At 41.3% G+C, this 23,322-nt stretch overlaps 1 protein-coding gene across 20 annotated transcripts in view; it reads right to left on the bottom strand.

The window, feature by feature from the left end:
- Positions 1–10,092: 10,092 nt before the first annotated feature.
- The window catches only part of ZMIZ1 (zinc finger MIZ-type containing 1), a 349,016-nt gene continuing 335,786 nt past the window's right edge, over positions 10,093–23,322 (bottom strand). For 18 of the 20 annotated variants that reach the window (XM_030487165.1, XM_030487158.1, XM_030487164.1 and 15 more), the window contains 2 exons: positions 18,266–18,514; positions 10,093–14,581 (listed from right to left, as the gene is read on the bottom strand). In XM_030487165.1, coding sequence (XP_030343025.1) covers positions 14,474–14,581; positions 18,266–18,514 — 357 coding nt within the window. In that variant the 3' untranslated portion in view covers positions 10,093–14,473. The remainder of the gene's footprint in view (positions 14,582–18,265; positions 18,515–23,322) is intronic. The other 2 variants (XM_030487167.1, XM_030487168.1) reach the window with 1 other exon arrangement.

Raw genomic sequence — 23,322 nt, 5'->3', positions numbered from 1 at the left:
CCCGCAGGAGAGCGCCTGGGCGGGAGAGGCAGGGCTGCTGCCATCGCTGGTGATGGGGTGCAGGGGGGAAGCGGGAGTCATGGGCTGCCCGGGCAGCGTTACTCACCGGCAGCACCCAGCAGGGGAATCACGCCATTAACACATGAGGAGAGAGAGGCGCGCCGAGCACGTTCCTGGGGGGTCACCCGGGCACCGCAGACCCCGGGGGGCCATGACATGCTTTCGTAGCCTGACCTTGGCTTTGCCCGGAATCCTGTCGTACGGATAACGAAAGCGTGGAGGAGGGGTCCAGGTTAAATAGTTTATAAAGGGAAATAGCGTTCACATTTTATATGAAAATATTAATTTACCATTTTAGTTTTCCCAAGTTAATAACTTATATGAAAATATTTAGTACATATTTTAGTAATATTGAGATATAATTTTGAAATTCTCTTCAATTGCCATCCCGATTCTGTGTATAAAAACTTCCCAAAGTTTTTCAGATTCTTAATGACACAAAATGCCTTCAGTTTGGTCCTGGTCTGTGAGGTCAGAGCTCTTTCATCAGCAAGACAACTCCTCTCATAAGCCAGTATGTGTTGTCTCTAAAAGAACTAGTCCTGTTGGGATATTTTACAATCTGCATACATTTGATTTCACCCGATTAATTAATGGTGCAGTTCCACACAGCTGGGTGAACAAAACCTACCATTACTGTACCAGCACTTCTGCAACCAGCAGTCATACCACTAGTAATGCAAGCCCACAGGTATCAGAGAACAAGCTTTAGTTTTTTTGTTGAAAACAAACAGGAACAGAAGTTCAGTTCTCCATGACAAGCCCATGCATGTGTGCTACACCTACAGTGTTCTGCCCCACTACACCCAAAGCAAAGGACACCCGCACCACCTGATGATTTGCATTCATGATAAACCTTGCAGTTAAGGGGATACAACTGGCCCAGTGAGTCTCTGGTGAAATGAACTTTGCACATACATGGTATCCTGTCTGCTTGCTTTGCTCTGTCAACTTCCCAGATGGAAACAGGATTTCTATTAAAACATTTCTAAAAAGGATGGATGGTTTTGTGCAGATTATTTTAAGGCAGTAAGTCACCAAAACAAAATAGCATGTACCTATAGTACTGCAGGCTACCCTTGTTAAAAACTATATCCCTTTAATGTTGGAAAATAGCTCATAAAGTGTCTCTTAAAAAAAACCAAAAACAAAACCCCCAAACCCCCCCCCCAAAAAAAAAAAAAAAAAAACCAAACCCACAAATGAAAAAAGCCAAGGGTGATTCTAGTAGTTATGCACCTGTAATTTTCACATTCCTTGTATTATCAATGAAGTTACTCTAATGAAGGTTAGAGCACCGCAACCATGTAATGCAGTATGACAGAATCACACAAAGACAGCCCCTACATCAGGAATAGTAAACTTTCAATCCTGCCTAAGTTCTTTGTTGTGAAGCAGCTACTAGTGACTTCACCAGTGCCATTCACTGAATCATCAGAAAGCTGTCCGTCAATCAAGGCACTGCCCTGGCCACAAAGTTCAGATTACAACTACAGATGACTGAGAAATCCTAGATGCACGCTGTTTTCCAGGCACACACTCCAGAGAGACCCACGCTTCATGCCCATTAAGTGGAAGGACATCAGGCATAAATTAGAAAGGTAAGAGTTTTAAGTTAGCAGTTGAACAGCTGGAGGTACCACGTATGCAGCTGTAGCACGCACCATGCTTTATAACTACAGAACCAGATCAGGCTATGCCAAAGGGTCCATTTTGTTCCAAATCCTGGCTTGAAGTAATACCCAAGGAAGAGTGAAAACAGAGGAGAGGTGTTACAGGCCAGCACGCTTTCAACTTCCTACTGCTTCCACTGCAGAGAGCTTCCTGAGTTGGATGTGACTTTGGTATGTGGTAATTTTTATTTCTTCTCCTCACTGTGTACTTACCCGCTCATTGGGCCTCTCAGCATCAGCAGCTTCCTTGGCAATGAACTGGAAGGTGTCCTCCCACAGGCCTGCTGCCCAGCACATCACACAGATTCATTTGGTTTGAATAGTGTTCCCATTAGCTTCGTCTGATGTGCCTTACTTCTTGTGCTGGAGCAGACAGGTTGATTGGTACCCATCTTTGTCATAACTGTGCATGATTCTAGACCTACATCTTTTCTCCTCTCAGTCATTTCAAGACCGAAAACTCACAGCCAACTCAATTATTATTTATGAGAAAGCTGTTCCATGCCTTTGGGATCATCTTTATTGCCCTTGTCTGAGCTGTTTCCACTTTTATGGACTTTTTTTTAAGATGAGAGGATCTTTGCACAGTATCCAAGATAGGGGTGACCAATTACTTTATGCCTACAGTGTCATGCTGGTGTTTTCTCTTCCTTTACTAATAATCTAAAGGTGGGTTTTGGTTTTGTTATTGCTTTGAATAGTAGCTAAATCAGTATGCATTTTCTAGTTACCTTGTCATTTGTATCCTCCCAGCTTCAAGTCCATTTTAGGGAAATTTTAACTTCACTCAATCTGCTTATTCTCTAGTGACCATAAAACCCCTCACACTCTTTTAAATGTTGCTTTAATTGTAGTAGTCACTACAAGCCCAAACCAAAATTAGCACTTGGGTGTTAAGTTCTGTGCATACCTATAACAACAGACAGTTCTGGCCCTAGAGGGGTAAATCCTAGAAGGATTTATTATGTAATAAAAAGGACAAAATATGAGCAGAATACTCTGATTTCACACTTGGGAAACACCAGCAGAACAGCTTTGAACTGTTTTGCTAAGAGTTCAGAGGCATCTTTCGCAGAGCAAACAGTGCAGTTCTCCTTACTTGCAGGTCTTGGTGAGAAGACAAAACAACTCTCTTTCACACTGCTGGTTTTTTTATTTGGGAATATGGACTGAATTATTATCTCTAAGCTTATGCAATAAAACTACTAAATCACTCATTGTGGTCTACACCTGCACGGTCAGATGAATTAGGACTCCTGCAGACAGTATGACTAGGAACTTGTGAGCTACAGGTGTCACTTTCCAACAACGACAAGGAAAAATGCTCCAAAACCTGTTAAAGGCCACCCTAGATCACTACCAAAGGAGGCTTAGAGCTAAGCTCAGCAAACTGACGTGATTTTAGAGAGCTTTGGACATATGTTCATCATTGAAATTCTGCAGCATCTGGCTAGGAGGTTAAGTACATTTGGGTGGGAAACGAGTGTGCCTGCTGTCCCTGCGCTGTACAAGATGGGCAACAGAGTGTGGCAGCATAGACAAAAGTCAAGGTAGATGCTTCAGCAGAGCCATCAGGGAGATGGGGACCTGCCCCACAGATTTCATCATCCTCTCTCCCTTCCCCATCTCAAAAGACAATATAGAAGTTACAGACAGATAAACAAGAAGGACCCTTTTAAGTTTCTAAATAGGTACTTTTAGAAACATGCTTATTAAAGGACCCTTCTTAAGTACTAGCAGAGAAATTCCTGCATAGGAAAAAGAACATTAAATGATACAGGATGTCATATTGATACATTACTTACAACTTAAAAGTCTTTATAAACAGGATTCTGAAGTAACTGAGTAAATATTGCCACCATTATGCCGGGATGGACAGGAAACAACAGCAGCGGTTAAGTTGCTCTTCTAAAGAAACAGAAAGAATAAATGCTTGAAACATGACCTAAATTTGGTGATTTTGATTTCAAGGGGCTTGAAATGGTGTTGCCTCCAAGCAGACAGACACTGCACTAGTGAAAAGGAGATACACATTCCTGATTCTAACTGCCTGACTGCATGCTTACTTGTCTGTGACAAACAGGAATGTAGGTTAATTGTCTTATTCAGTCTTGGATCGCTACTGGATTGATCTTGGCAGCTTGGCAAGATCACATTTTGCAACCTACCAACTGCAAGAATGCAACTACACACAACTCATCTTTGTCTGTGGCACACGTTGCTATGCTTTTCATGGGGCTGTATGTTTATACCATGCAAATAAAACCTCAAATATAGACTGCAGCAATCTAAAATTAAGTGGATTTCACATTAGCATCACTTGATACTGTGATACAGGGAATTCCCATGGTACTGATTTTAAGAACCCTCCCACAGCTGGGACCTAGTTGTCTCAAGGACTCTGATAATTTGGACTTTAGTAGAGGGAGAGGTCATACAGAGACTCAGCTTGATTTTAAGGGGGGAGAGCATGAATTTCCAGTGGGCATTCCCACCCTCCACCTGGAGAGCTTGGATGTGCTGCACTTCAAAACACTCAGTGCAATTTTTATTTCAAGGTTTTGGCTGAGCTGGAAGATGAGTCGAGAGCTGGAAAGGATTCCTGTGATCTGTATCTGTGATATGCATTTATTTATGAATGGGGAGTAAAGCGGGGGAGATGGTGAAAGACCTTTCCATTATACTAAGTGATTGCAGTGTGAAATTAAATCATATAAGAGCTCAAAGAGCATAGAGTAGCCACACAGGTACATTTACAGATGAAAAGAAAAAAAGCTAATAAATATTTCCCCCAATCAAGGTTTTGTCTTAGGAACTTGTAGTAACCCAGCTCACAATGTGAACCTTCTCTCCAGCACGCACTGTACATAAAGGAGGAGTTTCCCCACATGACTTCATCCTAATTACCTACAAATAGTCATACAAGAAAAACCTCAATCCACTCATGCTCTTTACAGCTGTGATTAGCATTTTCATTTCACAAGTTCTGAGCAACACTGCTCGCTCAGAATTCATTACTCAATCTCCCTGCATAATGTATGGAAACTCACTGCTGAGATGTCATATTACATGAGGCCTTTATGCAGTGCCCAGGGCACCGTGCAGCTGCCTGTAGCTTCCCACAAGACTGTCCATACACCACTACAGCTGGCCCGAGAACGTTTACAAAGAGATCACAACAGTACTAAGATACAGCCATAATTACACGAACCCTTCTATTTTTCTCAAACACACAAATTTCAATTGGAACTTGAAATTTATAGGGGTCAGTTCAGTTTATTTACCCGTGAAGTACCACCTCTGGGCTGAAGAACAAGTAATAACATAAGAGCATCAGAAACACTCTCAGAATTGATGAGTCATGCTGCTTCATCTTTGATGAGTAAGACAAGTCTGGAGCTTGGGATGATCATACTGAAAATGGAATTGCCCAGGAATTGCTCATCAGAGGAGACTTGTAGCAGCTCCTTCCCCGGGAGTGGAAGTCAGCACCACATTGCCCCCATCTCCATCCTGAGAGGCTGTTGCAGCACCCACTTGCATGGAAACCTACATCTGTTCTCTCATCACTACCAGCTCCTGCAGTACCTCATCATTTCTCTCTCTGTGCGACTCCATTGACTAGTCAGGTCTCGTTTTGTGATGTAACATGGAACTGATAAAAACATAACTGATAAAAACAAAACCAGAGGAGTACCGACACTTCCTATAATCACTGTCAAGAACACTAGAAGATGAAGCCAGGTGAAAGGAAGGGGGAGAACATCACGCATTTAGCATTTTAAGACTGACAGGGTGGTAATACAACATTCTAGGTTGAGGTGATTTTTAGAAGTTAATTGTACTTGCAACTCAAGTGGGAAGTGTTCGCACTGTTCGCAGAGGCACAGGGCCATGTGGGACCCATGGTCCCATGCAGCACATCGCCAGCAGCACCCCAGATTCCCAACCATACAGGTTTATTCTCCATCCTTGCCAGAGTACTTAGGGCTTTTTTAAATTATTTTGTCATGGGTGTTTGCTTTAATTTGGTCCCTTTTCTCATATTTTCCCCTCCCTGATATTTAGGACACACCTTCTACGTAATTATTTTCCTTATATTCTCATGTCTTCATGACCTTTCTTCTCTACACTGTTTCTCAGGAGCTCTGCATTAATTGGCTGCCAGGTAAAGCCTTGTGTTTTCCTTAAATTTCTCTGGTATTTAAATCTGAACAGTGACTCTTTGAGGTAACAGTTGCCTTGTACAAGATGAATTATCCTGTCTGCGCTAAACTAGTTCTAACAATAATCATAGTTTTGAGACATGTTTTTCAGTTGTAAAACTTCGTAATAGGAGTTGAAAGCTAAAAATGGCCAGATAGCATCAGTTTGAACAAGAATCACCCAGAAATTAAAAGCTTCACAGATGTAAACAGACTGAAAAAAGATCCTCCAGTTTTTCTAATGCATAATTCTGCTGGAACCAACCTCACAACGCAGAATCTCTTCAACTCCTTTCTGCTTTTTTGCAGTTTCACTACAGAAAGGGTTGCTTACCATGAGCATGTAACAGCGCCACTGCATTACCTAGCACGGAACGTTATGACATACTTATATAACATAATTGCATGTGACAATCACCTGAACACACAATGTCCCACCAACCGAGCTAACGAGTTGTCACATGCAAATTAACGTGTGTCACATTTACAACTAAAGAACATCATTTTTTGGATGATGAAATGTTTGGTGAAACACTTCAAAGCCCAGGGTACAAATGCTGATCAGCATCCTGAGGAGGTGACAGTCCAGGTTTCCTTAACTTCTGATTGTCTGTGTCACTCCTGCACATTTTGCCACCAGTTTGATGGTGACAATATGAAAGTAATGCCTCCTCCCAGATGGACCATCATTCACAACTTAGAAATGGAAACTGCCAGCCAAACAGGATCGCTTGTGAAGCCACATATTCTGCGTAACTCCATGAACTGGGTGTTTTCACCAGTCAGCAACTAGGAGAGCCAATCAGATGGGTACATGTGTAAGTCCTAAATTCACTGATTTTACGTGTCTTAAAAATGTACAAAAGGTACCTTCTGAGAAATACAGAAGAAACAAACAAGGACAAAATGAGCACTGATTATAAATATGAAACATCAGAGTAGTTGGTGAAAATTTGAATCAATTTAAATATGCATTAAAACCCCAATAACACTTCAACTGCAGCTTTTCATTAGTGTGGGGTATTTCAACAGTTTTTACGAACCAAACAAAAAGAATACAACCCTCACAACAGCCTGATTATTTTAAAAATACTTTGCTTTTTCTAGTGTTTGACTAGTTAAAACTTACTGAAATTAACAACCTGTCTCCATGTTCATAATAATCGATGTATTGATAGTGAACATGGTGACACATGAAACTAAATGTTCCAGAATGGCTCAACAAAATAAAACTAAAAAACATCATTAAACAACTACGGACAAACAGGGAAGTCTCGATCGTGAGGTGGAGTTAAAAATGTAATTGGTCAAAACTTTGACCTAGGGGAAAAACAGTAGTCCCAAAACTCTCAGAATGTCTAACAAAGCCGAAAACTGCAGAGAAACCAATGTATTCAAAAGTGGTAGATACTAGTGTTTCTAGAGAAGCTTTCCTGTGTGTAACTGGACCTATCAAAAAATATAGTGAGTTCAGGAATTAGAAAGACACTGGACAAACCAAGCAGACATAAACAGGGGAAAGAGCTTAATCTCCTCTATTTCACACACTTAGGAAGAAGGTTTTTAACAGAAGGATAGACTTAAATAGCACAAAACCAATTATGACTTAGTCAAGGAGTTTCTGGAAATGCAGATGAATTACGTAGCAAACAAACCAGTAGGTCCATCTGTACCATGCCTGTAGGAGTCATGACATAACTGCTGCCTGCGTGCTTTATAAATGAGATCACGTAACTGGTTAGGTTCCTTGTGGACCATTTTTACATTGGAAAGTTATATTGACTGATAGAGACACAATACCTCAGCAAAAGATTTTGGAGGTCTATCTGACACAAGAAAAATCCTGTGTTCCTTTTAGAGAGAGCAAATGCGAATAGTACGTTGACACAATGACAGGTATTAGGAGTAATATCCTGCATAGAGCCAGTAGGATTTCAGTGACACAGAAAGTAGAAAACTATAATAAAGTGACATGCTGGTAATAATTCAAAATGTAAAAAAGAAAGGTAATCATTCACATCTGGAAGTTCACAACACAGGAAGACTTGTACAGATTTGGAACTTAAGCAGATAAGAGGGAAATAGATTCTGGTTAAATATACATAGAAATAAAAGAGTAGGTACACAAATGTGAAAATATGTTCATTAAAGGAAAACAGAGAAGGGTAACAAACGAGAGCATCATATATGGCGTACCAGGTGAGAGCTGTACAACTATTTTATATGCTGTCTAGCTGCTTTAAAGGAAAGCAAGCAGCTCTACACACAGAATTCTCATCCTCATTGTCCGAGCAGAAGAGAAACAGGGGGTCTTTCTTCCATGTTTCTAATTGTATTCAGCCTCCTGCTCCTGTAAAAGGCACGATGAAGTGCATGGCAACAGAATACAAAGTGCACAACCAAAATAATGAGATTCAGAGATCCATACTGATTAGGAAGAATAGAGTAAAAATGCAGGGAAATAAGAGTGTTTTGAAGTTGTTCAACAACTGATAAGCACAGAACTCAGACAGTCATGTAGGCGACTGCCTGGAAGCACAGGCAGACTGCACAAGGCACTGAACACACTGCCAGAACGCAGGATGTGAGACATCACATCAACTGGATACACACCATACCTATCCTGGGGTCCTCGGGTGGCATCTGGGAAAAACTCCACTCTCAGAAGTGTCGTGGCCACCTCAGACATCAAAGTAAGCTTGAAAACTGTACAATGCTTAAGGACATCACTCAAGCTTTTCCTACTTTTCTCCATCTGTACAGTGCTGAAGTGGGTTAGCACAACGTCTCGCTGGCACTTGGGAGCTTTCAGGAAAACAGAACACCAAAACCCAAATATTCATTAATTATTGGCTGGAATGGATAAATATTTTTTCTGCTTCACTACTGAGTGCACTGTAACTCAGTTTTATTACCTTGTCCTAAAAGCCCATTGTAATGGGTAGTGCCAGCAAGGAAGACAGACGTTGGGAAACAAACAGTTTTTCTCAATTTTGAGAAAATAAATCTCTAGTCTAGATTTTTATATACCTGTATATAGACTTGTATGTAACTTAGTCAACAGCAAGAACTTGCATCATTATAAGCTGTGGAGTAGTTGCTATCTCTGAATTGGATATTTGTATAGACACTTATACATGAAATGCTTAGTTTGTTCTGATGTATTTGAATGCATTTCAAAGGCGGGTTTAAACTAAACCCTTCCACAAATGCCCTATACATATACAAATACAGTGATACTCTTTATATTACAGTCTATTAAAACAAGTTCTCAGATGCAAAGGGACTGGCATCTGTGGCCGTGGCTAAGCACAGGTGTAGAGCTTAGCTGAGCTGAGACAGGGCCTGTGTGTGACACGGCTGTTGTTGATACAACCCCATCTGTATTCCTTGTTTCACAGTTCAGTCTGCTTAAACAGGCAGATAAATTGAGCAGACTTTGTAACTCAAAGGCTGCATTTTTAAACCAAGTCCTTCAACTTGGGGATTCATGAAAAAAAAAAAATCTAATTTTAGTCATCTTCCAAGGTCACTAATTTCACTTCAATGACAGGCTCCAACTGAAGTATCGAACTCATGAGAATTTAAAACAAAGCTAACCATGTACTTGTTGGATGTTTAATCCCTCCACACATGCCAACACCAGAGACAAGCCCTCCTTTCTTGTTATTCGTATCACACAGAGACTTCCGTTTCAAAGTAATTCTTTCTTGTTTAGGTGATACACAGTGCCCTGCTCACCGAACTGCGAGTCACCGATACCTCGCTCAGCAGGGACTGTTTTCTATGTGATCCCATGCCTGGCAGTAAATTTGAGTTCATAATCTGTCCTTCTGTGTCTCTTCCAGGGTCGTTCACACCTTCCTCTTCTCACAGCAAGTCCTGCTCCCTGAAAAGGCACATCCTGTGCAACTGATGTCCATGTTAACACACACCACGGAGGGTGAAGGGCAAGTTGGTGGTTTCAAAAAGAAACTCAAAATTTACAAAGCAGCGCCAATTGGCCAGACCTTAATTTTGCAAATTTATTTAGGAAAAAAAAATTAACATGAGCAAATGAGAATACTTCAGTGTTACAACAGAGTATATAAATGTCTAGCAATAGTCAAATAATTTGATCTTTAAATACAAAATAACCACATGAACACCTAATATACAGGTTTCATCTGAATACATATTTATTAGATAAATATTAGGTTGTCACATCATCTAACTACATACAGTTTTGCAAGACTAAAAATCACAATTATTTTTTCTGACCAGTTTAAAGTATGAAATGATTGCATTGTACTGTACATACAATGTACAAACAAAGACAATGGCCATTTTTGCAAGTTGCTTCAGATCGTACTTTTTTTTCTTTTTTTTTTTTCTTTTTTTAATTCCCCTCTGATCGTGTTATCAAAAATTGTACAAAGTATGAATTTGGTTACAATTTTTTTTTCCTGAATCCCCGTATTTTTCTTCATTATTTCTGTAGCACCCTAAAAATACACAGGTGATAGACTAGTACACGTAAGCTAAATATTACATGTAGATAAAACAAAACAAAACGAAGGATCAGAGTATATTACAGAAGTGAAAGTGAAACAAATGCTGAGACTCCACAAACGCTAACAAACAGGATTCATTTTCCACATAAGATGGAGCTTCAAGCTTTTTTTTTCCTGCGAAATAAAAACAATGCACATTCCAAGGAAAATGAATGCATTTCTGTTAACATGTCTCTATTTGTCATTTACATATGTACAGCTGTCCCTTGAGTCTCCGCTGCAGACATTGGCGTGTATCTGTCAGTCCTACAGTAATGTCTTGGCAGCAGAACTGTAGATCTCTGTGGGTTCTTTCCCAGATGAACTTCCATAGGGAAACAATTTAAGAGTAAATGAAGAAAAAAAAAAAAGAAGAATAAAAATACTACTGGAATTTCATATAATAATTAAGCTTTAAAAGAAATGACTGTGATTACCTATTTGCTAGGCTTTTTTTCTCTAAACTTTAATATGGCAGTGAACAGATAAAAAAATAACTAAATTTTCATTTAGAAGCCTTTTCATACTGACTCCGCTATACAGTACCTGATTTTAGCTGACAGATAAGTTTTAAAACTGTCTCAAATGTCCAACATTTGGGTGATGGGTAAAAATTGTGTTTTGTCTCACGTTCTGCTTAGAAACCAAATGTTTCTGTAAGCTTAAAAATGTCAACTGTCTGCTTTAATTCTCTAAATCTGTACAAAGCAGATGCAAACACTGCTCCAAACATATTGCTAATATCTATGGGTGGGTTTTTTCCCTTTATGCTTTCCAACAGGTACTTTTAAATGATACATTTTAAATACTACCAGTTAGCAAAAGGTCAATCCTTAACATACGTGGTTTAAAATGCTAACATTGTGTTTAAGAGAAAAAAAATCATTTCAGGTGACTAACTCAGCTGCTCAGGAACTAATGGAGGGTGGAACATTAAACAGAATCAATTACAAAAACCTGAGCAACCAGTTCCAACTAATAGTGAGAAATCTTCTTTATTCCCAAACCTATGGCTTAAGAAACTCCCCCTTCCCCCCCAACAAAACCCCCAAATTCTAAGGGCAAAAAGTCAGTTTATCATTAGCCACCCCTGCAGATGACTTCAATACCTACATAAACAATGCAGCAAAAATACAGGGGGAAACTACTACAGCAAAATGGCTACAAAACACATCCGTAACTGAAGAACGGCCTTTCCTAGGAACTGCGCGAGAGCAGCACCACACCACAACCATATTACCATGTATTACACCAAGGTATCTTTAATACTCTGCAGAGATCCTCTACAGGTTGTCAAGCCTACATAAGAAAAAAGACACTTCTAAGCAGAATAAAATATACTATACTGTTTCCCTTCCCCACCCACCAACATCCCAAAGTGTTACTGTGCCCTGGTTCCAGAGACCGGAGCGAGATAAATACGGTACCTCACATATTTGCTGCTTGCCTTAGTGCATCTTTACCTGTTCAGACAGCTGGTCCTAGGTGTTCTGCTCACTTGGGCAAACGAACAACGTCTCTGCCATTACCAGCCCTCAACCACCCACAGCCAGTGAACATCGGTCAGTTAGTTGTTTGGGGTTTTTTTGCCCTAGGCAATCACTTATTATTATGTTTCCTCGACAGAGCTGGGCCCTGATTGTCCAGGTACTGCCTGATGTATCAGTTCATTCAACACATAAATGGACATGAAATTTGGGCTAATTTATCAAAAGAAAACAGGAGGGGAAAAAAAGAAAAAAACCCAACTCCCTTATTCTGTTAAAGAACCCTCAATTTTCTTTTTTAAAAAAGGACCCATATTTTTCTTCAGACAAGGTATTTAAAAACACCAGCAAAAGTATAACCAGATCATGAAAATGCTGAATATTATCAAAGACGATACTAAAATATTCACAAAGATATTTACAATAGCAATTCTTAAAATAATTGATTTTGCATAATGAACAGCGCCTTTCTTAAAAAAACTTGAAACAGGAAAAATATAAGTGTGGGACCATCTCTACATAATATGTTTGACAGATTCAATACTCCTACTGGAAAACAAAAGAACTAAACCGCCATTTCCTTTAATATCTACAGCAAGGTGCTGCTGACTAGCATATATATATCATGACACATGTACAGCAGTAGTGGGAAACGTTAACAAAGAGAGCAAAACAAAACAAAAACTGCAAAGAATTTACAAATCTGACTTTGGTGAGAAAAGCAAATCCAGAGTCATAAGCACAGAGCATGCCATTTACAGCATTGCAAACTAAACACGGAGGGCTAGGCAGCTAGCTAGTCAAGCCGACAGGAACTAACAGAATTTTGCCTGGCACTTCTGTTTAAAACGTATTGTGGTGAGCAAACGCAGGGTGTTGGATTGGACTTGGGATGAGGAAAAAGAGTAGGGTCAAATTTGCTTTAGTAACTAAAAGAAACGAAACCAATAACCGTACAGTGGGCAAAAGCTGAAATGTTGCACCACAAGGGCAAAGTTGGCACACATGCACTTCTTACACAGCTACTGTACATCATTTATAAGAGAGAGAAAGAGAGAGAGAGACGAAGAGCACAGAAATGGGCACAGAAGCAACAGGAAGCTCATGCAGGAGCAGCAACCACACGAGAAGCACAGATCACAGGGGCAAGACAGTGATTGTGGCAGCAGGGTCTCTCGAGGGCAGTAGCAATCTACCAACAGTTACTGATTCTCCCCATGCCCGGTCCTTCAGGAGAAAGAGCTCATCCCGGCAGCCAAAGTTTAAAAAAAAGAAACTGAAGGAGGAGAAAAGAAAAAAGCTGAATTATCTGTAACAGTCACAAAACACGAACGCAAAGCAAACAAAAATGAAGCTGTAAGATGTCTGTCCAATGTCAATGCCCCTTCTCAAGCCAATTATTAAAAACAAATATGCAGATAATGATGTTGCTCTCCCTCTGTCCTGCAATCATTTCCTGGCTGCCTTCAACCCAGCTTGTCTTACTATGTATTGTGCAGTACAAACAGTGACACGAACGCTTGGGGCACCGAAGGCTGTAGGTAATAATCAAGAATAGTTTGGTTTGCATCCCCCCTCCCTCTCTTTTCCATTCCATATGGCATACATGGCAAAGAGATCTATTACAGAATCTCAACAGCTGGATGCTAACGCAGCCACAAAAGGTACTGATTTCAAACCAAAACCACAAAAATATCCCTAAACATCGCCAACATTTTTATTTTTTCATTTTTCCTGGGTGTTCCCAATCTGTGTGTTCGGGCAGAGGAATCCTCTGCACAAGAGGTGGTTACGATTCTGCATATGCAGAAATACCGACACCCGCGGCTGCAGCCTGAAGATTCTCAGGATTCTGTTACTGAAGTTGCATTTAGCTAAACTGCTGGCTCCCTCTGACGGGCCCGTGTGTCTTCCCTATCTCTGCCACTCAGCTGTAGGATTTGTGCTTTTTTGAGCTTTGTATGTGTTTTTGTTTTCCTTTGTGTGTGAGGCCAGGACAATCACCCCAACGCAAACCTGTGGCTGAAGGGGGGCAGAGGGGAGGTTGGGTGGAGGGAGGAGATACAGTTTCAAATAAATGGAAGAACACGTGTTGGAAGGACACTCTGAGACGGGTCAATTAAAGACAGTTCCATTTTCTTGCCTTTTCTTCCCTTGCCAAGATTCGGTTTTGCCAAGATACTTCACACTATGTTTATCACAGAACTCTCTCTCTAGAGGATGAACAACAAATGGGGTTTCCAATAGCTGCACAACTGTCTATGCTGCTTTGTCACGTGTAGCACGGCAGACTCAGAGATTACTGCATTTATTTATATTTTGTGGTTTTTTCTCCCGTCACTTTCGCAGTCTTTGAAGCTGACAAAAGCAGTTCTGAGATGAAGAAAGCAGGGAGTGCACCATTGGATCAATTTGTGAGTTTTTTTCTTCTTTTGTGGAAAAGGAGTGTAAAGATTCCTCGCTGTGCAGCCACACACGTGTGAACAAGTGAAAGGGATGGGAGAATACATAGGGTTTCAGTTGTTCTCAAAGAGAGACAGAAGGTCATCATTGCTATTGCTTGGCAAATCAGGAGGATCCAGGTACGAAAGCAGCTCATCTGGATTTGTGAGTTCTGGAAGCAGCTATAAAATACAAACATAAAAGGAAAATTACAGGTAACAGAAACACAATTGAGAAAAGAAAGGGATTAAACACCACACATTCCTGGAAACTGGCTTTCACAAGTATATATCCAAGTAAGTCGGAAGGCAGCGACGCAAACCTAACAGCCTAAGATGATGCAGTATCCACTTGTTTGTGAAGGCCTGTATTACTCAGTTTTCACCTGTGAATCACATTACCATCTCAGTTAGGGTTTCTCAGTGAGCCTTCCCATCACAAAGTTCATCAATAAACAAAGTATATTTCCTGGCTAGTGATGCTGACAAAAACTTCTGGATAAATGCTCGTTATGTATGTTAGTTTCATATAAAACACCAAGTAAAAACTTTAACCACGTGGTTTGAGTAATACATATTTAAGCTTCAAGGTAGCTCAGCAAAGACTAGTCTATGCGACTCGCACATGGCAATGTGATGATCACCTGAAATCTGCATCCCTACAGGAAGAGGCAGCCTTGTCCTTTCCTCACCCCTGTGCACTGATTTAAGCTCAGGGGCAGGGGACTCGCCCAGGGCTAAAACTACCCAGAAAGGAGAAAGAAGGGGCTAAAAATAAAAGAGGAAAAAAACCCCAACTGTGAAGCAGTATGGAGAGAGGAGTGGCAAGGCAGGCGGGCAAGCCCTTTTCCTTCTGTGGCAGTGAGTTTACAGTGGTTGGAAGTACTTCCTCAGCTACAGCATTACGTGCAATTCCAGACATTTTAAAGGGTCAGGGGCATAACATCCTATCCAACAGAAGATGCACTCATCTTCTAAAGTATCAAAAGGAATGGCTGGTGGGGTGTTACTTATATTTTTATTACTACTGTGTTTTAAATAGGAAATCTTGTTTTTCCAACCATCAATCACTCAGATTCTTTTTGATCTTATGGGTAACAAGGAAATCATAACTCCTGGATTGTGTACCAGGCACTGTTTTCTGCTTTATTCTGCATCTTGCCATAGCCCAAAGTAAAAGTGTCATATATAAAATAACACCAGGGAAGTCTTTGTAATAAACTCCCTTTATATTTGTAATAAACTTCCCTTTATATTCAGTGTTGTGTTAAAGCAAAGACACAAAAATATGGACTGCTTTAAGAAACTTAATAGCAGGTACGAGAAATTCATTTGAAGTTGTTCTGTTTTCGAATACTATAAAATGAAAAGCTTGGCTGCATCACATTTAGCATGCAAATATTACATTTATATGCTTCTGTTACTCCTGTGCAAATGCAGCTTCATCTTCTAATGTTATACGGATGAACATATCTTTCAATAAGCTAACCATGAAATGCAGAAAGAAGTTTATTACCTCCTAAGCATTTTGAAAAAACCACAAAGTTAAGTTTACACAAACAGAATCTCCCAGAGGAATGCTTTTCTTAAAACACCGACTCCTCTTATTCATGGCAAAAATACTGTTGTCGTAGTTCTAGACTAAAGATGTAAGGCTTAAATGTATTTCACCTGCTATCATGATTTATGAATACCTCGTACAGAAACCCAAAAGAAAACTGTGGCCCTACCAAATGTGTATAAAGTAAAAAATGATTGCATTTGTCCTATGATTTTACAACTCAATTCTTGAAAAATTAATGTAACGTCTCTGAGACTCATTCTTGTATACACAGGATTTAAATATTATATTTTTTTAGAAAAGTGTAGGTTTTAAACAAGATGCTCAGTATCTGTGAAGAGGAAGTCCTCCAAGCTCTGAAGGTGACCTCGGCTTGCCTTGGTCGGAGGGCCAGCCAGCACAGCCTGCCTCCTGCCTGGCTGGTGTGGAAAGCAGAGACCTCAGCACAGACTTGCTGGAAGTTGAGGGTGCTGTGCTGGAGCAGTGGTAAGAGACAGAGGAGCGCCAGGGAGGGGAGACAGGCAGAAGAACATGCTAGACTTAGGGGCAGAATTTGGAGAGGTGCACCCAGTGCTCCTGGAGTGAATACTTCAAGAGGTCTAATCAGTCATTTTTCTCTGATGCCTCTGCTGTCTGAGGTATGAGTGCAGATCACCTGTATCTGTATCTATACAATGTATGTCCTATATCCTAGGTTAAACCTTAGACTGCATCACACTTAAGCCCTAAAGAATTAATGTGACTGTGCCAGGAGGCAGCGGACCAAGCTGCCTGCCCATGGTACAGTCCCCTGTTTGGTTTGCTGCATGGAACTTTATCCAGCCTGGTTCCACAACACAGCTGCTGAAGGTTAAACCCATTAAAATAATCCATCTGATTGTGACTGAGCTCACAGATACAGGGAACTATAGCTCAGGGAACTATATTCCCCACACTGCCTTCTCATTTAGCTAAGATAATTTCAGCCTCCTGTTAAGAACCTAGCATACCCCCATCAGAGACAACCACGGTACTGTGATAAAAGCAGAGGTTTTTCTACTTTGCTTTTTGCCGACGAATGAGTGCCTGAGCAATAACAGCATACTTTGTGTTCTTAAATATTTGAAGAAAAAACGTCATTTTTATTTCACCTATTAATATTGCTCATACAGGGTCCTTAACGGTTCAGAACTCTAACTGCCACATGAACTATTGTTCCCAAAGGATGTGCACTGACCGTGTTGTGTGAAACAGCAGCAGTCTGGTTCAGATAGAAGTTACTCCGCTGAGCACTGTTCCTGTAACCGGTGCACCCATCCCTCCCCTAGTCCCTTCCCGCCCCTCTGCAAGGCTACCTGCCAGCACAGTGCTCCTGTGTGACCGGGAAGACATAAGTATACAGCAACAGTAAATACAGATATAAATCCAAGGCACAGAGGTGAACATTTCTCTAAGAAAATTACACTGTGCAGTAGCAGACTTGGGAACAGACAGAAGATACACATACGGGAACGCATGACTCAAACAAAAATCCAATCCTACTGCTACAGAATTTGTATTTCAGGAGGTAGGTGGTTAACCAGAGAGATACCTCAGATAATTCACTTCCGACTCCACTGAATGGATGCTAAGAGATGGAAGATCACTTTTGGCCTTAAACCTAGGTTTATCTTTGTTTCATTGTAAGCTTCCTCCCATAGCGACTAAGGAGGCAGAAGACATCCTTGTTGTTTACTCTTCCATGTGGCACACCAGGAGGAAGAACTTGTGCTGCTGAGCTGCCTGCACAAGTGGGTACGGATGGGCACAGCCTGGCTTTGGCTGCAGGGGGCAGGGACAGTACCACAGCATGCGCCAGCACAGATCCCCCTCCCACTGGCCAGGGCACACTGCAGGGCTCAGCGTGCAGCTCACCTGGCACAGCTCCGCCACAGTCAGCCACACAGCTGTTTCCTTCCTGTTACTCAGGCACTGTGACGACTACAGAGTCTACATGAGCACGTGGGAGCTCCCGTTCAGCGATGAGGGGGAAGGGAGGATGTGGCTCCCCCCCCGGTGCCTGGACTGCTGTCTGAAGAAATGCCTGTCTTGGTGCTAGGAAGAGGCTATGGCTCACGTGCCACACAGCTGCTCAAACCAGAACTGTTCTCCCAGCAAGCCAGGAGTGCCCTGTCACCTCGGCTGCAGCACCTGCGCCCATGTACCAAAGCATGAAAGGATGGCATGTGCCGTGGAAGCAGCTCCCCGTTCCCACACCCTCCCCGCCCTCCCACCGCGATGCGAAGCACACGCTATGGCAGGCAGATGATAGTATGACACAGACTTACATCCAGCGAGGGCTCCGGCATGTCGGGTGCTCCCTGTCCACCAGCCTGACCCTCTAAGGCTGAGGAGGGATTAAAGGTCAGGTCACTGTGTGGATGGTTGCTAGAAGCGGCCGGGGGTGGCTGCCGGGACTGCTGGGTAGGAGGCCCGCTGTGATGTAATGGCTGCCCTGACTGGCTGCTGGGGTGAGGGACGTGCAAACCTTGCTGCATGGAAGTATGGGACTGATCAGTGCTGCCGGGATGAGGGATCTGCGGAGGAGGAAAAAAGCAGGAAAAGAAAGTGAGGCCACAAGGTACAGTGCTCGCGGTGCCTGACTCTGAAACCGCATGTTACAAAAAGAAATAAAATAAAGTTAAAAAGACACAACAAAAACAAACAGACAAAAGCAACAAAAGAAAGACCAAAAAAAAAAAAAAAGTAGTAAAAAAAATGCCATCAGAAAAGAAAACTCCATATCCCAATGCTTAGGGAAGTGTTTCAGCTTTTTGAAGGTTATCTGCTAGGGGGAGATAAACACATTTTATTTGCGCTGTTGGTTTGCTTCCTTGTGATGTGGGAAACTGTACTTAAAGATGCAACCCCAAAGAGGAGGGAAGGAGGCTTATGGGTACAGTTCAGCATTAGCAAGGCAGATGCTTTTGTCCTAAAAAAAAAAAAATCCATGAATGAATGGAGAATTTGTTGAATAACGATTCCTATGCCAGGAAACTGATTATCCAAGAAAATGCATCATTTCTGCTCAGCTCCCTCACTGGGTAGCTTCCTGACATCACTGCCTACTTGTATTTCAACTCACGACAAACATCTCGCAAACACCAGCCCTTCCCCACTCCTCCCCTCCTTTTCTCTTCAGAATGCAACACTCCCTTTAAAGGCTGAAGATCTTCCCTGCTGATATTCATGGGATCTGATGGTTGACAAAGAAACAAGCCAGCGAGCTCCCCCCATCAGCAGAGCTGCTGTAGGTGGCTGCATACCTGCTGACAAGGCATTAGCTTACACTAAGCTAATAATCACAATTCTATTTTGTATCCATGCTGTGGATAAGTTCTCTAGCAAAAGCTTTGTATTTTTTACATTTTCCATGGGGAATAAACTACCAAACCACATTCATCTTCCAAACCCTGTAACAGAAGAATGGGGGAAAAGTCCTTCTCACATGACAGAGAAGCAACAAAAACGCGCAAGTCCAATTCTTCCTTCCACTCCGCATCACATTTAATGCTAGGGGATTCTCTGGGGCTTGACCTTGGTGCCATGAGAAAGAAGTGTGTGAATGCTTCAGAATCACGTCTCATGTTAATTGGGTATATGGAGAAGCAAAAAATGTAAACATTTTTTGAGGAATGCTACATACTGCCACAAAGTGGAGCTGAAATAAAAGGACATATACATACAATGACAGCATGAAATTCATTCAGCCAAGCCAACAGAAACCAGCAAAATGCTATGTCAGCATTGACCCTTTGATACCACCGTAAACTGCAAGGTTATATACTGCGTCTTCAGTATTGGAAAGCAAAAGGGAGGTTATTACAAAACTTGATCAAAACATTCCCACAAAATTAAAAAAAAAAAAATTAGATAAATAAGCATTAAAGAACACATTTCACCACTCTTATGAAAACTGAAACCTGAATACTGATCTACTGGGACAGTCACACTCAGCTACACAGAGATCCTTTACAATACTTTGGTAGTATGATGGTTGGCGGAAATGAGCAGGATTCTATCTGCAAAACTGCATTTGGGCCTGTTTCCCATAGAAGAGCTTAAAGTAACTGTTAAAAAGTACCGATACACACTCTTCTCTCCATTAGGGTCATAGTCTGACTATTTGAAAAGCATTCTGCAACATTATTGTTGTTACCTTAGGGGTAAACTTGTACAAAATCTGCCCACAGACCACACCTGAATGTCAATGTATCTGCAGCCTAAAAACTTTGCAAAAGTCAAAATGAAAGGAGATGCTATCCAAACAGTATTGTCTCCTTCTTCATTCATTGAGGATGTGTGTAACATGGAAATTGAGAAAGCTTAATAATAATAAAAAGTAAAAAGCTATTTAAGACAGTGTTGCTAAAGCAGGAAAGCAGTTTGTTTGGTTTTCCCAGAAAACAAAACAAAACAAAACAGGATCATCTTGAATAGTCTTTTAAATTCACCCCTGAATGTACAAAGCAAGAGTCATACTGCCATGTCTATATCAATATTTAAACCAAGGACATTCGTATGTTCACAGAGATATTTCAAAACAAGCAGGTTAGAAAGTCTACATTATGTTTACATAGGCAAGCATTTTTTATATATAAATATTTTGTTGATAAGGCAGCATCTTGGGCCCTGCGATAACTGCGGGATAGGCAGTAATCGTTCACTGTAAGACTGAGGGCCACCATCATCTTAAACAGCCATCGCAGGTTTGAAATCTATCTGACTTAGGCCACAGACTCTACCAGCCTCCCTGTGAGAAAGCAAAATGCTCAGGGCTTTAGCATTTTTCTATTTGTATTCAGCTTACAAATGATAAGTTTGCCATGGTGCAAAAACATTCTAATTAATACACTTTGTGTATGCTCAGCTTACGTGCGCAACTCCCATCGTTTTCTTTTAAAAACACTAACCCACACTATCGATCATGGAGTCTAACAAAGTTGCCTTTGCTTACATAGGAAGGTAATTCCTCTTGCTTTTAGGAGTGTAAACTTTGGCACTCTTAAAACATTTACTATCTATAAAAGAAAAGCTTAGAGCAGACAAAAGTACATCTTCAGCTTAATAGCACAAAACAATACAACTCTTTACGAGCCCAACAGTGACCTCTAGGAGTGCTGAGATGTATAGCTGGAGAGCAACGGGACCTGCCAGCTGCAGAACAATATTCCTTTCATCTTGGATAAAATTGATAGTGCAACAAAAATCAGCAGGTTAAGTTGATGGTTTATCTCTCTCTCTCCATTACTGGGGTCACAGTTTTACCAACTCTTTTGTGGGGTTAGCTGGCAGAACTACTGAAAGATGCCATCCTGCCCTACTGCTGATCTCGGCACTTTTCCCATCCATGCCTTTGTCATTGGGTGCATCCTTGCAGGCATGCAGTGAACTCAGCTGGGAAACTGACATGGAGCAAAGCTAAACTATCCCCCCGCCCCCAAATTAGTTTTCAATCACATCAGTACCTGGATCCAGATCACTTCATGGCTGCAATGACACTTGTGCTGGTGTGAGAGAGAGGAAAAGTGAAAATAGAAACAAGAGCAATGACTTTACAGCAGCTCCAGCTCACATCACCTCACTTGAATCTACGAAACTATGACATGATCATCCATTGCTCAGTCATGTACCGCTCCTTACACTGTCTGGAATAAGCACTAAGCTATAGCTACCTTTGTCTAAAACTTGCTTACAATTTCTGAAATCAAACGTAATGTGGTTGTGGCAGCTGTTTTGTAGCAATCTTGCAGTGACTTAGAAGCATCTGTTCTATAGTTCACAACGCTACACTGGGGAAGAGGTGTTGGTTCTAGTCATGTTTCGGGTGCTGATTTTTCTCTTGTGGAACAGCAGTGTTGAGATAAGGTAGTTCAGATGATCCAGCCCTGGCTACCCAGCCCTACCCACACTGGGCAAACACATCTGCATTTCCTAGGGTGACCTATGGAGTATGCCTGAGGGGAATCAACATTCTCTGCCTACCATTACACAAAGGCCACCACATAGATCTTCATAATAGGAAAATTAGGAACTTCCCCAGCAGTGTTCAGCTCCAGTTAGAGATAGACTTTGGGTCTTAAAGGACCGAACATCTGATCCTGACATGAAACAGTCAAAGTGAATAGTAGATGCAAACAAAATACACCTTAAATGTGTAAAAAGAAATGACAAAAAGCCAGACGAGAGCACAGGCAACATCCCAAAACCTTAGTTCAATTACGCAACATGATTTCTAGATATTTTTGTACAGAGATGTCTGTCTAAAGACATTCAGCTACACAATTTAGGAATGTGCTAATGGCATGCATTTCTCTAAAAGCAGTAATTTTAAAGCTGCCTTTCCTGAGTGCCTGCTACAGACAAACAGTTCATTTCTGGGAGAGAAGAAAGGGAGGAGGAGAAAAAGAGAGAAAGAGGAAAGCAGAGATTTTTTAATATCAAAAAAGCACTGTGGGAGCACTATGAGTCCTCAAACACAGCATAAAGACTGCATGGCCAGATTGACACGGTCAATCTAATTCCCTTGTGCTAAATAGACCTGAAAACTGATCCTCATTAGAGAAAATCAACCACTGACAAACTAGGTGGAACCTGCTTTAGCATTGCCTCACGTTCCCAACAGCATAGCTTGCATATCATGACAGATGAGGGAGAAGTGAGGCAAAGGTTTACTCTAATTGCCAGCTATCATAAACAAGTTATCAGATTTGCTACAGACTTGCCCACAGAACTAAAAACCTATTAACATTTGCCCAAATACCCTCTTACAGCTCTGGAACATGCATAGCCTTGAAAAACTTTCCCCTTTGCTATTATCTGTAAGCAGTCCCATTTTCGGAAAGCCACAGATTGTTCACTTTCATATTCAACCACTTCATGTCCTACCACTTCAGAAATTTCACTGAGGCAACTACTGTAGCAAAGGTATAGCAGTTAACTGATAAAATCAAGAGTCGGTGTCACGTAATGGGAAGCAAAAAATAATTCCCTGTGGCTTCGATTCAAAGGAAAGTAGCTGTGAGGGGTTCAAGTTGGTAATATTTCCCCTCACCACTAATACTAATCCCCTACTAATCACTACTAATACTAATTTCCCCTCAATACTAATACTGTATGGTTGGTTCTGATGCAGGTAACTCAGACTGCTCTTTAAGCTGGGCATGTGGAATCTGCCAACGTAAAATTAAATTTGCAGCATATTTGCTCTTGCCTTTATTAGCCTGTAAAGTGGTAAAGTCAGTACAGTTTCTGGACTCTTCCTTTGCAGACAGTCTTGTTACTTGAGTTATCTCCAAGTGCTAAGAATTCTCTCTCCCTTTCTTCCCATTTCTCACCATCCTCC

The sequence above is a fragment of the Strigops habroptila genome, chromosome 5, assembly GCF_004027225.2.
Source record: "Strigops habroptila isolate Jane chromosome 5, bStrHab1.2.pri, whole genome shotgun sequence".
In the NCBI taxonomy this organism is placed as follows: domain Eukaryota; kingdom Metazoa; phylum Chordata; class Aves; order Psittaciformes; family Psittacidae; genus Strigops; species Strigops habroptila.
The sequence above is the reverse complement of the archived record's forward strand: the minus strand, read 5'-3'. Positions and strand labels throughout refer to the sequence as shown.